General features: G+C 35.2%; 2 protein-coding genes across 2 annotated transcripts; both read right to left on the bottom strand.

Annotated features, from left to right (window-relative positions):
• Positions 1-4,888: 4,888 nt before the first annotated feature.
• LOC140842875 (uncharacterized) lies at positions 4,889-5,443 on the bottom strand. Its single transcript, XM_073211102.1, has one exon. The coding sequence runs from the start codon at positions 5,331-5,333 to the stop codon at positions 5,118-5,120; it is 216 nt and encodes a 71-aa protein (XP_073067203.1). The 5' UTR covers positions 5,334-5,443; the 3' UTR covers positions 4,889-5,117.
• Positions 5,444-7,798: 2,355 nt separating this feature from the next.
• Positions 7,799-10,392, bottom strand: LOC140842809 (U-box domain-containing protein 17-like). The gene is made up of 2 exons (XM_073211019.1): positions 9,938-10,392; positions 7,799-8,964 (listed from the first exon to the last, which is right to left on the bottom strand). The coding sequence occupies exons 1-2, from the start codon at positions 10,264-10,266 to the stop codon at positions 8,112-8,114; spliced, it is 1,182 nt and encodes a 393-aa protein (XP_073067120.1). The 5' UTR covers positions 10,267-10,392; the 3' UTR covers positions 7,799-8,111.
• Positions 10,393-15,962: the final 5,570 nt, after the last annotated feature.

Raw genomic sequence — 15,962 nt, 5'->3', positions numbered from 1 at the left:
GTTCGATTCGCATTGATTGCAAGGAGTGCAATTATTAGGAGGGAGATTGTTGGGTGCAATAATTGTTTTTGCTTGGTAGAGCGATCGAACCATGATATTTGAGCTGTTGTGCGGTTTAAAAGATCTGATTTACGCCATTACCACCAACTATAACTTTTGATAAAGCGGTAAGCACTCGATCCTACACAATTTGCTATAATAAGAAATATAGAATGGTTAGAGATTTTGTTACGAGTCAAGAAGAGCTTGAGGGGTTAGAGCACAGGACTCAATGCATGAGAGGTGCACCCAGGAGATTGGTAGAGTTTATATCAGAGTAACTGTATAGTATTTGTGATAGAATCCGTAAAAAACGTGGAATGATTTTTAGGAAGCAAAACACGTTTAATAGCTTTGCTATTGTAAGCCAAGAAGGGGAAAAGAAAAACTTATCTGCATATAAATAGAAGAAATAAAATAAAAGGGAGCGGATTCCCAAATTCAAGTTTCAAACGTCCTTCTGTACTTCTGTAACTTCTCTTTGTGAATCTCTCTTCTTTAGGCGCTAACCTACAGGGGATCTGATCTATCGAAGCGATGGTCTAACAGATTAAGAAGAAATAAAATAAAAGGGAGCGGATTCCCAAATTCAAGTTTCAAACGTCCTTCTGTACTTCTGTAACTTCTCTTTGTGAATCTCTCTTCTTTAGGCGCTAACCTACAGGGGATCTGATCTATCGAAGCGATGGTCTAACAGATTTTCTTCATGGGGTATTGTCAAATTTCAGTATCTTTCTCTTGTGAGACGGTCTTACGAATCTTTATTTGTTGATGAGATCCACTTGAAATGGGCGAGCCGGGTAAGGAGCTCCAACGGATCAGATCAACAATTTATTAAGGAAAATGAGCAAGGTAGATGAACCCGTGAGCTATAGCTTCCACTGTGACCTGCAAATAAGGAGATGAACTCGTGAATGGGCGCCGGAGGGGTGTCCGACGTGACCACTCCGATGCTTAAGTCAGCAGGTTATAAGATGATAACCAGTGTAGCTTTTAGAGAAATAAAGACTACTGGTGTAAATATGTGTGATAACATATGTGTAAGGGTGAATTCTCCAGAGAGAACCAGAGAGGGGATCCCTCAAATGAGAAGTATACCTGCTTATTTATAGGAGAAAATGAGGTAGGTACCTCGATTCCAGTGCCACCTACTAAGTATGGCAAGTCGGTTGTCCATGCCCTAGCTTCTGATGACTTATAGGACACTCCAAACCCAAGTTGTTCTGACAGATTAGACGGCCTGTATCAATCATACTCGAGTGTGGTTCAATTCTCGAGGTGGCCCGGTTAGAATACCTCCCGGGGATTTATATGAGAGCCCGGGCGTCTGGTTGCCCGGGGAGTAGAGTCTGAGCTTGCACTTGCCCGCCTTCAGAAGAATCCATCCTGCAAATTGATCCTGATTTGGGAAATCCATTTGATATCCCGGGTCATTCATGACCCAGGCTCTTACAGGGGTATCATCACACATCCCTTAAATAGTCGGGCTAGAGTCATACTCGCTGTCCCGATTTAGTCATGCTTGGATTCCCAAAGAGATGATCAATCTAGTTTATAAAAGCATCGGGAGCTTCATGTCTCCCAGAGATGGGATGAGGAGTCGGAGTCTCGTGTCTCATGGACTTGAGATAATACGCCAGGAACTTTCAATAAGTAGTCGGGATATTGAACTCTAAACCGGATAAAAATCTCTGTACTTAGTAGATGACCGAGGTTCGGTTCCCTGGGCCAGGGTACGGGTCCCTAGACTTACAAATAACCAAGGTGCGGAGCCTTGGGCCGGGGAGCATGTCCCGGGACTTGGGAATGGTCGAGGTGTGTTGCCCCGAGCCAGGGTGTAGTGCCCTGGGCTTTTAAGAACCAAGGTGCGGAGCCTTGGGCCGGGGAGCATGTCCCGGGACTTGGGAATGGTCGAGGTGTGTGGCCCCGAGCCAGGGTGTAGTGCCCTGAGCTTTTAAGAACCAAGGTGCGGAGCCTTGGGCCGGAGAGCATGTCCCGGGACTTGGGAATGGTCGAGGTGTGTGGCCCCGAGCCAGGGTGTAGTGCCCTGGGCTTTTAAGAACCAAGGTGCGGAGCCTTGGGCCGGGGAGCATGTCCCGGGACTTGGGAATGGTCGAGGTGTGTGGCCCCGAGCCAGGGTGTAGTGCCCTGGGCTTTTAAGAACCAAGGTGCGGAGCCTTGGGCCGGGGAGCATGTCCTGGGACTTGGGAATGGTCGAGGTGGTTGCCCCGAGCTAGGGTGTAGTGCCCTGGGCTTTTGAGAACCAAGGTATGGAGCCTTGGGCCGGGGAGCATGTCCCGGGACTTGGGAATGGTCGAGGTGTGTTGCCCTGAGCCAGGTTTGAGAACCCTGGGCTTATAAATAACCAAGGTGCGGAGCCTTGGGCCGGGGAGCATGTCCCGGGACTTGAGAATGGTCGAGGTGTGTTGCCCCGAGCCAGGGTGTAGTGCCCTGGGCTTCTAAGAACCAAGGTGCGGAGCCTTGGGCCGAGGAGCATGTCCCGGGACTTGGGAATGGTCGAGGTGTGTGGTCCCGAGCCAGGGTGTAGTTCCCTGGGCTTAGATAAGGGTGCCGAGCAAGGTTGGACTTGTTTTTGAATGAAAACCATATCTTCGTCTCGAGCTCAAGTTTCTCACAGACGGCGCCAATGATGAGATCCTCTTGAAATGGGCGAGCCGGGTAAGGAGCTCCAACGGATCAGATCAACAATTTATTAAGGAAAATGAGCAAGGTAGATGAACCCGTGAGCTATAGCTTCTACTGTGACCTGAAAATAAGGAGATGAACTCGTGAATGGGCGCCGGAGGGGTGTCCGACGTGACCACTCCGATGCTTAAGTCAGCAGGTTATAAGATGATAACCAGTGTAGCTTTTAGAGAAATAAAGACTACTGGTGTAAATATGTGTTATAACATATGTGTAAGGGTGAATTCTCCAGAGAGAACCAGAGAGGGGATCCCTCAAATGAGAAGTATACCTGCTTATTTATAGGAGAAAATGAGGTAGGTACCTCGATTCCAGTGCCACCTACTAAGTATGGCAAGTCGGTTGTCCATACCCTAGCTTCTGATGACTTCTAGGACACTCCAAACCCAAGTTGTTCTGACAGATTAGACGGCCTATATCAATCATACTCGAGTGTGGTTCAATTCTCGAGGTGGCCCGGTTAGAATACCTCCCGGGGCTTTATATGAGAGCCCGGGCGTCTGGTTGCCCGGGGAGTAGAGTCCGAGCTTGCACTTGCCCGCCTTCAGAAGAATTCATCCTGCAAATTGATCCTGATTTGGGAATCCATTTGATATCCCGGGTCATTCATGACCCAGGCTCTTACAGGGGTATCATTTGTGATCGATATTCACAATAAAAAGTAATACTCTTAGCATAAAAAGTAATAATTTTTCATTGATGACCCAAATAAGATAACCGTCTCACAAAATACGACCTATGAGACCGTCTCACACAAGTTTTTGCCAAAAATTAAATATCGTCACTTGGTCAACAATAATATTTCAGAGTACCAAAAAATTAAATCCATTACGGATAGCGTGTTCGGTGTTTATTAATAGTTCGGTATTTTCAGTATGCCAATAAACTGGATGTGAACATTTGGATGCGAAAAAATATATGTAACATGTTACATGTTTGCTGTGTTCATAAATTCATAAAAATCTCATAGTTCACAAAATCATAAAACGAATATATATGTATGAATTGTTTCAAAAATAATAATGTATACCCATGACTTAATGAAAGTTGTAAAGGGAAAATATAATAAACGAATATTTTTCTCATGGATGTCCGTGGTATTTACTGGCACAAGATATCATCTTGTAACCTCAATTTTTATTAGATTTATTTATGGGTAATTATTCTCAAAATTAAGGTTGCCAAATTTTCCATTATTATCCGTTATGCTCACTTTGAACCCTTTGAATTCTTGAAACCAAGATGGCTACATAGGGGTCTTCACTTTGATTTTTTTTTTTTTTTCAGTTTTTTTTTTTCACGAGGCGCTAGTCCTAGTGTTGATGTGGCGCCAATGTGTTCAATGCCACATAATTAAGCACTTCTACGGAAATGCTCTACATGCACGTTTAACCTGACACCTGGTCATCTAGCTCATCCGAGTTTTGGATGCACTAAAATGGTCTACATGGACTCTTCATATGGGTGCGATAAAAACTCACAATTAGTGTAGATTTATGGTGTCTTTGTTTTGGTGTCTTTTCGTGTGACTGATATCATGAACTTTGGAGTGGTCAGGCAGCCAATTACAGGAAAACACTCACCAGTCACCTTCTTGATTTTCCTCTATTTTCGCAGCCTTGTTTCACGAGCCTATTTCAGAACGATAAGTTCAAGTTCAAATTTTCCTCTTGGGGTGGTATTTTTTGTGCTTAACATACCAGTGGTTCCACAGTAGTATCGTCGGAAATATTCGGCCATGTGTTGATCATCAAGCTCTATGGAATGGACAAATTTGTTCTAAAAAATTTGTAACTTATTACAGTTCTCGATTTGTTTTACATGTTATTTGTGATTAAATGTTCATTCTATAATGTTTGCTTAATACTCTTTTCCATGGTTCTTTATCTTCTGTATTAATCTTCGGGGCAAGATTTCGTTACTTGTCTATACTTAATTTTTCATAATCTGCTCTATCGAGAATGCCATATTATTTGTTGTAGTACTGATTAAGCTTAAGTTATGATCGATCTATAGCGATTGTTAATTAGTTTCTTAGTTTACTTTTATCTCATGTTATTTATTTCGTTGCATATCAGGTTGCAACATAAGTACCAACAATCTATTCACTTCACCTTTTTCCAAAAAGGAAAATTGAATTACGTAATATAATATAGTCGTTGGATATATATATCAGCAGAACACAGTAACAGTAGCTGTGTTTCAACTTCCAGGAGTCTCCCCTAACAAGGCGTTGCACCCTGTGGTTCGATCCAACACGAAACACAACTTCAAAAATAAAAATACAAACTTTACAAATACAGCACCAGAACCGAGCACAACCAAATATGGAGTTCTTAGGAGATACATTAATGGAGTTTCAGAACCATAATTTAAATGGGTAAAGCGCGAGAGACCCTGGGGTAGACCACGGTGGAGGGGTGACCCATAATCCGACGACCCTTCGAGTGGCGGAAGGGATAAATAAGAGCCCCCACCGGCCACTCCACCAGCGCCGCCAGTGCGAAGGCCACCAAGCCCAGCGTCGGCCCCACCACCCTGCACCTGCAAGGATTCCTCGTTGTCCCGCACTCTACGCAAAACACCATGATCGTGCACAAGCTAAATTCTTCACCTGCAAATTGAATACGAGTAGAGAAAGAGAACGAATTCAGATGGAAGCTAAAGAATTTCTTGATACAAAGGATGTTCGGATCGTGGGTTTTAAAAGGGAAATTGGAAAGAGATGGCTGGTTATAAAATGGTGGGTCTTTCCACGTTGACGTGCGTGGTGAAGTTTGATTGGGTCTTAGGTGGCATGCATACACGTGTTTGTTTTCTTGTGGTTATAAATTTCTTGTGTTACTTTTTGATTTATTAGACATATAAATATAATATTGACTATTTGGTTAAAGAATGTGACACCTATATGTTAAGATAGTTTAAAAAATTCCGATTTTATAACACGTATCAAGTTGTAATTTTTTTTACTTAATTAGTTAGTTAATTCACCTTCTAAGCTACCTGAATTTTTATTTACTTTTTTCCACAATGGAAGTTCCGTACCCTAATTTCACATCAATTTTATGTACTTCCTTTCTAATCTGTTGTTCATAGATTTATATTACGATATAAATTATAATTTCCTCTGATATAAAACTTAATCGAGAAATTTTTTTATTCGGTGTTTATCTCTACGATTTTATTTCTTTTTATTATCAAATTTCAGTTTTAATCTGTTATATTTTTTAAAAAACAACTTTAGTCTTTTTTCGGACCTGACATCAACACAGTATTGATGTGACACTAATATTGATGTAGTGTTATATATAATGTCATATCAGCATTTTAAATAAATAAAATCTAATTGAAGAAACTCAAAAGATACTTAACTAAAAATGGAGATTTGATTATATATGTGTACATATATCCTTCCCAACTTAAAAATATGGAATAGAACAACTGCAAAGTTAAGTCAAAGTTGATGCTTCTGGGTCAATGAGGTCTTTGTTCAGTGGTTAAAGTTGAAGTCACGAGACTTGTTGGTGTTAAGTTCGAGTCACATTGATTGCAGGGAATTTTTGTTAATTTATTTATATAAATGTAATTGTTTATTTCTATTTTTTTTTTGTCTGAAATAAATAAGTCTTTGAGTTCATATTCAAATCACATCAGTAATAATCCAATGAGTTACTTTATATCTTTAAAATGTTGATATTTAAAAAAAAAGTTGATGCTTCCGGCTGCCACTTGAAGAAGCTGGAGACTTCTAGCACTTTGTAAGATGTTCCACACGAGCAAATCATATGATTTTTCATTTTGTATTTCCTTTATAGAGATAAACAAAAATATGAATTTGTAAGGGAGAATATATTCTGCCTCCACTGGTTAAAGAATGGAACCTGTTTTATCGTTTTTCTTCTGTCATTTCTTTTTATTTATTACTTTCTAAAAAAACACAAGCTATTTTACATTATCATGCTAGAAAGAGACTAAATTAGAATAAATCCCATGAGTTTACACCATGATCCTCACATCATTAAATCATTTTCTTCCCTAATTTAGTCATGTTGGATTCAAAAATTTTGATTTAATAAATTGACAGCTCTATGGATAACGGAAAAATTACAAAAATCTTTGTAAATTGACTTTTTTGACTTTTAGTTTCGAATATTATTAAAATTTGTTCATTTTTTATTTTTGTTTTTTTTTACCTGAATGTTCAAATACATGTAACAATATTTAATATCATGCGAGTAATCTACGGGTATAAATTACTTTGTTTCGAATTTTAATCTTGTAATTTATCAACTTTTTGCTTTCATTTAGTAACTTGGATTTAATTTTTGTTTTGGTTATAATTTCAAAGAAATAATATTTGAATCTATCTAATATTGGTTATTTAGCTCAAATAATTTTCTACATGACTCGTGTGACAAGAAAATTTTTATATTACACACATTAAAATCTATATGAACAAAAATAAAAAGTATACTGAAATCAAAACGAAAATAAAACTAAAAAAAAAACAAAAACTTGTGTGTGACAGTCTCACGGATCGTATTTTGTGAGACAAATATCTTATTTGGGTCATCCATGAAAAAGTATTACTTTTTTATGCCAAGTATATTACTTTTTAGTGTGAATATCGATAGGGTTACATGTCTCATAGATAAAGATTCGTGACACCGCCTCATAAGAAACTTGTTCAAAAAAAAAATTTGATGTTTTTATTATTTTTGTTTAAGCATTTCTTAATGGGTAATATACTCTATTTAATAAGGATTCACGACTCACTGATCAACTCTACCAATTGATTGGTCTCTCCATCTTCCCGTTGCTGATCTGTTGTAGTAAAACTCTTGCCTCTACAACTAATTCAATGGTCACAACCCGGATCCGAGAATCTTGGGCTATGATCATAAGGAGAGAAGTCCAAGATTCCAAAAGGAGAAAATATTTGAAAAAGAAATGACACCTGGAAATGGAAGCAAAAACTACACAGTAATGGAAGCAAAAAATATACAGTAATAGACGAAATGCGAAAGGGCAATGAATACGCAAACAGAAAATATGATGTTGAAGATTGATTATATGTAAATAAGTACCACCAAAAGTTAACCACACGAAATGTATAGACAAGAAAACTTTAACTCATTACTTGTATAGCCTTCAGCACACAAGTTATTTTACAGAAACCAAAGCAAATGAACCATGCATTTTTATTCCTAAAACTAATAGTATCAAATTATTGACATATTTACCAATCACCTGTACCCATACTAAAGGCCTGGACTGGCATGGTGTTTTACATCTTTCTTTCCTTTGCATGAGTTGAAACACTGATCAACATGACTTCTACCGCACCAATCGAATGGGTAGACTGATCACTTCGATGAAACTTCGGAAGCACGATTATTTGTAGATATTTCAGCCGGAGTGCACACAAGGGCCCTTTGCTGCAGGTGTTGTAAACTCTGCTGCATACTGACCTGCACCATCTCAGAAAGCATTTGTTTTGCCTTTTCGGTTTGCTCCTCCCCATCCATCTGAGATATAATGTTGCAGACTATGTTCTCGAGTGTATCGGGTTCAAGTTCCGATCTTGCATAAGTGGTATCTCTTAGTAGTCGCAAAAGCATTTGGGCTTTAAATTGAGAATTGGGCGTCCCGTGAACGGTAAGCTCAAGAAGTCCTGGAATCACGCCTTCTTTAAGAATTGGTTCTCTATACTTGGATCGATCACTTTGACACATTGTTAAAAGTGATCCTACTGCGTGTTCTCTGCTTTGAAGGGATCCGTTCTCAAGTATTTCTATGACAGCAAGTATCCCACCTTCTTCGGATGTCAGTACTGTTCTTCCCTCTTCAAAACCCACCAAAGATTCGATCAGTGCAGTACATTTTTCTGCTGCTCTAGAGGACTTTGGACACGATTTTAGCAGATATACCAAAGCAGGAATGGGCCTCGTTTTAAGGATGTGGCTAAGGTTGTCTGAATGAGTCGAGAGATTATACAGAGCCAATACGGTATCAAATTTGGCTTGTGAGGTCCCATGTCTCAAAATTTCTACAAGGAGAGGGATGACACCAGAAGCAGTAATAATCGGCTTGTTAACTGATGATGCAGAAAGAGTGATCAACGCTGCAACCGCGTGCTCTTGAAGAGTTAGATTCTCAGATTGAAGGAAACTAATAATTGGTTTCAAGGCACCGGCGTCAATTATGTCTACCTTGTTTCTGGAAGTAAGAAAATCGAATATGTTCAAGTTTCATAACAAAAATAAAGTTGCAGGGGTTTAAAATGTAGTCTTATAATATATAAATCATACACACGAAGATCCAATTCCTCTATCACACATTGATACCATATATTTAATAAAACTTCTATGATCACAGTTTTCTTCTCCGCGTAAATAAATTTATTGGTCAAAATTACAAACGCCACCTTAATTTCAATCACAGTAGCCTCACATTAAAAATCTAAACTTGCGAATGGTTTTCTTGCTCAAGATTTATGCTTCCAGAATCATTAATTAACCACCCAAGCTGCTGGTTGTTGCTTAACATTTGAAAAAGATAGAATTCGAACCAAACTTAATTAATTTAAAAGAAAGAGCCCTTTTGATTTTGCTTCACCCACAATCAATATTAAAAATGTCAGAGTCAATTTGTCAGTAAAAAAGCGGAAAATTTCTTTGAAGAAAAGAAAAGAGAACCTAATCCATTGGATATATTAACGAACAAGATTAAAGTTAAAGGTCTAGATGACATAATCAAAGGCTAAAGTGAAATGAAAATATAAAGGGAAGCAAAAGAAAAGCATACCCACGTAATTCTTCTGCAGCAACCAATAAGCTAAAAACCATACCAAGAATTAATTAATTCATAAAAATATTGGACATTAATTTGATTTGAAGCCAAATTAATTTCAGTGAAGACTTTAAATATATGTTGATATTTCAATACTTTCTTGAATATTATCATCTGATGGGACCAAACCACCGAATCCAAGAAAGGCGAAAGGAAAATGAGAAAGAGAGAAAGTGAGAAAGGGAATAAAAAATTATAACAATAGAAAATAATTTTATTAAAATAAGACTACGAATCAAACTTAGCATCGAATTAGAAATTATTCAACAAAATTCAAAACCCATAGATTGATATGAATTCAAAATTGATGGCGGTAGACAAACTTGTGTATTGAGCTGACCTTTCGTCTTTGACGGCAAGGTTAAGGAGCGCGGCCAGCGCGGCCTCGTTAGTGTCGGCGGCCCCGCAGCAGAGCATATCCACAAGTGGCAAAACAGCGGCGGAGAAATGACGCCGATACCTCTGCGATGTCTTCGTCATCCGTCGGATTTCCTTCGCCGCCTGCAGCCTCGAATAGGGATCGTCGGATTGAAGCAGCATGAGCGTCTGGTTGACGACGGATGGTGAATAAGATGGGCTGACCGAAGCGCAAGTCACAGCAGTATCAGCCTCGAAAGCGGGGGCGAGGTGGCAGCTGCTGCTACTGCTGCCGCTGGCTTCGAAGCCCATCTCTATCGGCGGATTACGGGATTTAGTGAGAGAAAGCGAGGGATTATACGGAAGGGTAGAAAACGTAAGGTGGGGAGATGTGGCACCGTTGCAGCTTTTCCAGCATTATCTGTTTTGGAGTGAATATATGGGAAGGGAGGTTGGAGCTGTTTCTTCTAAATTATATCTTTTTATTTTAACGAGTAACTTGGCGTGTATAGATTTTTAATAAAAATAATTAATTATTTTTAATCAATTCATTGAATGTATTTGTAATTATATTATTGAATCGGAATAACATATCATACGTATTAATCAACTTAATTTATTCAAAATGGGTTCACTTTATTTGTCGGATTTGGCATATCAAGTAAAAAAAAAAGTGATCAATCAGCGAGAGATGTACAGTGGGGTTTATAAGGCCTATACATACCCTCGCCCTCGAAGATGGTGCGCATCGCGGAGAATCTCCGTACGAGGAAGTGTCCACCATCATTTATTATTATTAGTAAAAAAAATATTTATATATATATATTTTTTAATTTGATCAAATAATATTAAATAATTAATACGAAATTATTTTCAATTTAAAAAATTTATATTTAATTTTTTTTATGTCAAATATAAAATGATTTGAATAGATTTTTAGTAAGATGAGAAGAATCATTATGAAATTAAATATATTGATATCCTCTAAAATCTCACAATTAATAATATGGTATAAAATTATAGATTATTATTATTATTTTTTAGTTAATTTAAAATAATTTAAAATTTCAAAAATCAAAAGAAAACATGAATTGGTTTTAAAAATTAATGAAAAACCAACAACTATTTATCAGACTCGATATTTGTCTATAAATAAACATCTTTTTCCATGTTGATTTATTTTACAAAAAACCTACAATTTAAATACTAAATTATTAAATTAAATAAAATATTAATATTTCAACATCATCAAGACAACATTATCTCTGACATCAACATGCTATTATATCACCATTGAACATTCTACAATGGCTGTAGTTTATTTTATCGCATGAAGTGGATAAAAGTAATTAGTTTGTTTCTCGAGATGCAGATTCATAGAAATAGTGAATAATTTTTTAAAAAAAAATTACATGAAAATATAAATAAGATCCCATGATTATTCAGATCTAAAATGTCTCATACAATCACATTTACATATATTTTCCCTCGTTTTTTTCTAGTACCTGTAAAGAAAGTTTATTATTAACACCTAAAATTTCAAATTTCTTATACTTTATTTTTTATTTATAAAATGGGATTAATAATTTTTAAAAATATTATTACAGCGCTGATGGAAAAATAGCGAGCGTAAAGAGGAAATAATTAAATTGGGACCACCACCCCCACATGATAAATGTGATTCAAATTTTTTTAATATTCCATTAAATTAAAACTAATAATATTTATGTCTAATTATTGAACTTTCTTCTGGAAACGTTAGGTTGGGTGGCCTATCCCCACGGGTTTGTGGCCTGTGGGGGCTCTATAATTTTGACTACCCCGAATGCGAAATCCGACCATAAATTTAATTTAATTCTAGAAATATTTATTAAAAATCCAAAATAATATAAAATATCGATTATATGAACAAGGCTCTCCTTTTTCTTTTCTTTTCTTTTCTTTTCTTTTTTCTTTTTGCATCAACTATTGGTTCGCCATACTGGTATCGATATTTATTTTTCGATGATGAAATTTTTCGATATAATATACGATATTTTTTGAAAAATAAGATATATCATATTGAACGTTCTACACAAATTATGTGAAGATATTTAGAACTTTTGTAATATGGCTAATGAGCCTGCTGCAGCTAGGGGTGTTCAAACTTCGGATAAAACCGAAAAAATCGAAAATCCAAACCGAAAAAACCGAACACTAAACCGAACCGAAAACCGAATTTTATAATTCGGATATAAATGTTAAAACCGAAATTAATTTGGTTCGGTTTCGGATTATAAATGTCAAAACCGAACCGACCGAAAAAACCGAAATTTAATTAAATTAATAATGTTATTTTTATTTTATATTATTTATTGAGATGATATTAGTGAATGAAGAATTATTTTGAATAATACTTAGTTGATTATTGTTTATGTAATTCATTTGTACTATATATTTAAATATTTTACTAAGAAATTATTTAAAAAGATAACATATTATATTTTATAATATATTTATATTGTTAATTTAAATAATTGTATCAAAACCGAATAACCGACCGAAATAACAGAACCATTTCGGTAAAAAATCGAACCGAACCGAAGAAAAATGGTTCGGATATCGGATTATATATTTGTAAAACCGAAAATCGAAATAAAAAATCGAAAACCGAACCGAACCGATCGATGAACACCCCTAGCTGCAGCCCAAGTCGAAGGAAATCTACTAATCCACGGGCCCGGATAGTGGGGCCAAACCCCTTTAAGAGCCGCCGTAGACGATGCAAATATGAATACTGTAAAGAGAGATGGCGTTTAACGTTTTGAACGTGTAAAACCTATGGAAGAAGTATTTTAGACGGTGGGTATATTATATTATGTTTTACGAAAAAATTATAACGTGTGGTAAATAATCAAATTTTTTTGAATAACAAAAATAATGGATGTGTCACATTTCGGTTGCTTTCCAAGTAGTGTCAATAATAATTATCCATTGATCATGGTCTCAATATTTAAACTTGTGATCTTGTATAGTAATTTTAGTAAATATATAACATTATATATATATATATATGGGGATACGATGCCCCTGGTATCCATCTATCTGGGCCTTTATATGATACTACTGAAAACTTTTCGTGCTCCAAATTATTTTAAGATTATCTATAACCCGGATTCATGACCCGGGGTTCCTCCCGGATCCATGACCAAGGTTCCTTCGAGGGTATCACGGGGTAAAAAAATTTAGATTATTCTCCGTTATTTTACATAATTTATTGAATTTGTTCATTGAATTTGTTGTGGTATTGTTCATTGAATTTGAAGATTATCTCTCACACATTACTATTAATATTTATTTATTTTATTTTTAACCAATTACTTTTGCTATTTTTTATATCAAGATTTTCAATATTTATGCTTATTGTTATGATATGAATTTGATGCATAGTTCTAAATTATTTATATTTTACTCTTGTTTACAGGTATAATACAAAAAAAAAAAAATCAATTAATGAGTTAAACAATATGCATCCGAACACATTTTATAATTAAAAAAATGTTTTTCCTATCAATTTACTTAAAATGCACTTCTACTTAAAAAGCATTTTTAAAACAACTTAAAATTCACTTTTTAATGAAAAAAACTTTTGAAACCGAACACATTCTAAGTCACCAATATTAAGGTAATTTTTGCAAGAACTTATTTTAATGCTTCAAAGCTTCAAGTTAATGAAATATTCAAAAATTATATGTATAAACTGAGAACTACTTAAAAAAAACTTTTGCAGTCACTATCCACTCTCTTATTAATGTTTGCAAATAATTAAAAAATATTGATTTTTTTACTTTACAAATTAACAAAAGAAAAGTATGATATTTTTAAATATTTGCTAACATTATCCTAATTCTATCAGTCTCATTAAATTTACTAATTGTGTTGTTAAAGGAATTAATTAGCCGACTTGATTGACTTGGTGTACCTAAAATATGCCTTGAAAATCAAATGCGGGGCCCTCCCTATTAATTATGCTTATTTTAACATATATAAAGCTTTTACCTCGTTTTTGTTTGTAGTAAATATATAACATTATATATATTTATAATTTTTTTATTATGAATATCGATAGGATTGACCTGTCTTACAAATAAAAATTCGTGAGATCGTCTCACAAGAGACATGTTCTTTTTTCTTTATATAAAAGATATGATGTAAAGTGAAGACATGCCTAATGATTTTTCATTTAATTATCCTTGAATGGTTTAGTTTTTTAAAATTTTCATTAAAATTTATTTTTCGTTTTATTGAGTTTAAATTTTTTTAGGAGACATATTTTTGCAATTTGATGGGATTATTTTTGGAAGAAAAAAATGTTTTAACCTTTACACAGTTGGCATCAGTTAGGGGCCTAATGCTTCTATATGTTCCAGTTTACCACATCATCAATAATTCATTGGCACGATATTTAATTAAGGGGAATTTCACCTCACTATTACACCTGCGATACAAATTAGGGCCAATTTAAAAATAAAGAGACGGATACAGAAATATTTTAATGATTTTATAAAGGGATGAGATATAATATTTGTATATTGGAATAATTAGGGGTGTTCAAACTTCGGATAAAACCGAAAAAAACCGAAAATCCAAACCGAAAAAACCTAACATCGAACCGAACCGAAATCCGAATTTTGTAATTCGGATGTAAATGTTAAAACCGAAGTTTATTTGGTTCGATTTTGGATTATATATGTCAAAACCGAAAAAACCGAAATTTCATTAAATTAATAATTTTTTTATATTTTTATTTATATTATATATTTTGATATGATATTTAGTGAATGAAAAATCATTTTGAACAATTTTTAGTCGATTGTTGTTTGTTTAATTAATTTAGACCTTCTATTTAAATATTTTACTAAGAAAACATATAGAAAGTTAACATATTATATTTTATAATGTATTTATATTAATAATTTAAATAATTATATCAAAACCGAAATAACGACCAAAATAACCGAACCGTTTTGGTAGAAAACCGAACCGAACCGAACCGAAGAAAAATGGTTCGGATTCGGATTATATATTTCTAAAACCGAAAACCGAAAAAACCGAAATAAAAAACAGAAAACCGAACCGAACCGACCGATGAACACCCCTAGGAATAATAGCTAAATATTTTTAAGTTTGTTTATTTTGTGTTTTATTTATGTAAATAATTTAAATTTATGTTTTGTCCAATAAGTTAAGGTTGTGTGTTTGCTTTTGGTTATATTTTAAGAAGTGTTGATGTGACGTCGAACACATCAACAATTTCTGATATCATATCGACACTCTAAATAATAGATCTTATGTTTTGATATAAATAAAAATTGATAAATCAATGATTTGTTGGAGACAAAACAGCTGTTCTAAGCAACATGTTCAAACCAACCATAACCGATTAATGCATCAAGTCATTATAGTCGTTGAATAGAATGGACAAAAACATTTAATATGGCTATAGTCAAGGACAAAGGGCAACAACCTTTAGCATACAAAGGTAGAGAGTATCGAGAAGATCGAATATAACTATTGCCTATTGGAAGTGGTTGCTATAAAATGGAGAAATCTCAAAGAAAAATAGGAGAAAGACCAGATGGAGAACACTCAAAAGGATTCATCAATATTATTAGAACACAAAAATATTCTTGATTCACCATGGACCAATGTTTATCTTTTGGGGAAAAGATGCATCCATCTGTATGCTCACACTTCACTGGCGTTTCTGCTCAACCAAGGAACACCTTTGAACATCATAGCACAACTTCAACAAAAAAAATCAGATTATGATCAAGAACCAAATGTGCTCGCCCTGCAACAGCTTGTTGCTATATCCATAATCATTCTTAGAGATCGGTTCGACTCAGAAAATGAAGAATGGTTGATTAAGCTAGATTTGTTCGGTAGGGCGTCACCAGACTTGTCATCTGGATGAATGGTAAAAGGTCAGTTAGGGCTTATCGTCTTAACTGATTGAGTATGCTAAC

This window comes from Primulina eburnea, chromosome 1 (assembly GCF_022965805.1).
Source record: "Primulina eburnea isolate SZY01 chromosome 1, ASM2296580v1, whole genome shotgun sequence".
Classification (NCBI taxonomy): domain Eukaryota; kingdom Viridiplantae; phylum Streptophyta; class Magnoliopsida; order Lamiales; family Gesneriaceae; genus Primulina; species Primulina eburnea.
This window is presented reverse-complemented; position numbering and strand designations above follow the sequence as displayed.

Coding starts and splice junctions, on each gene's coding strand:
- LOC140842809 (XM_073211019.1), bottom strand. CDS start 10,266: ATGGGCTTCGAAGCCAGCGGCAGCAGTAGCAGCAGCTGCCACCTCGCC. Junction 8,965..9,937: donor CTTGCCGTCAAAGACGAAAG/GTCAGCTCAATA, acceptor TCTTACTTCCAG/AAACAAGGTAGACATAATTG.
- LOC140842875 (XM_073211102.1), bottom strand. CDS start 5,333: ATGGTGTTTTGCGTAGAGTGCGGGACAACGAGGAATCCTTGCAGGTGC.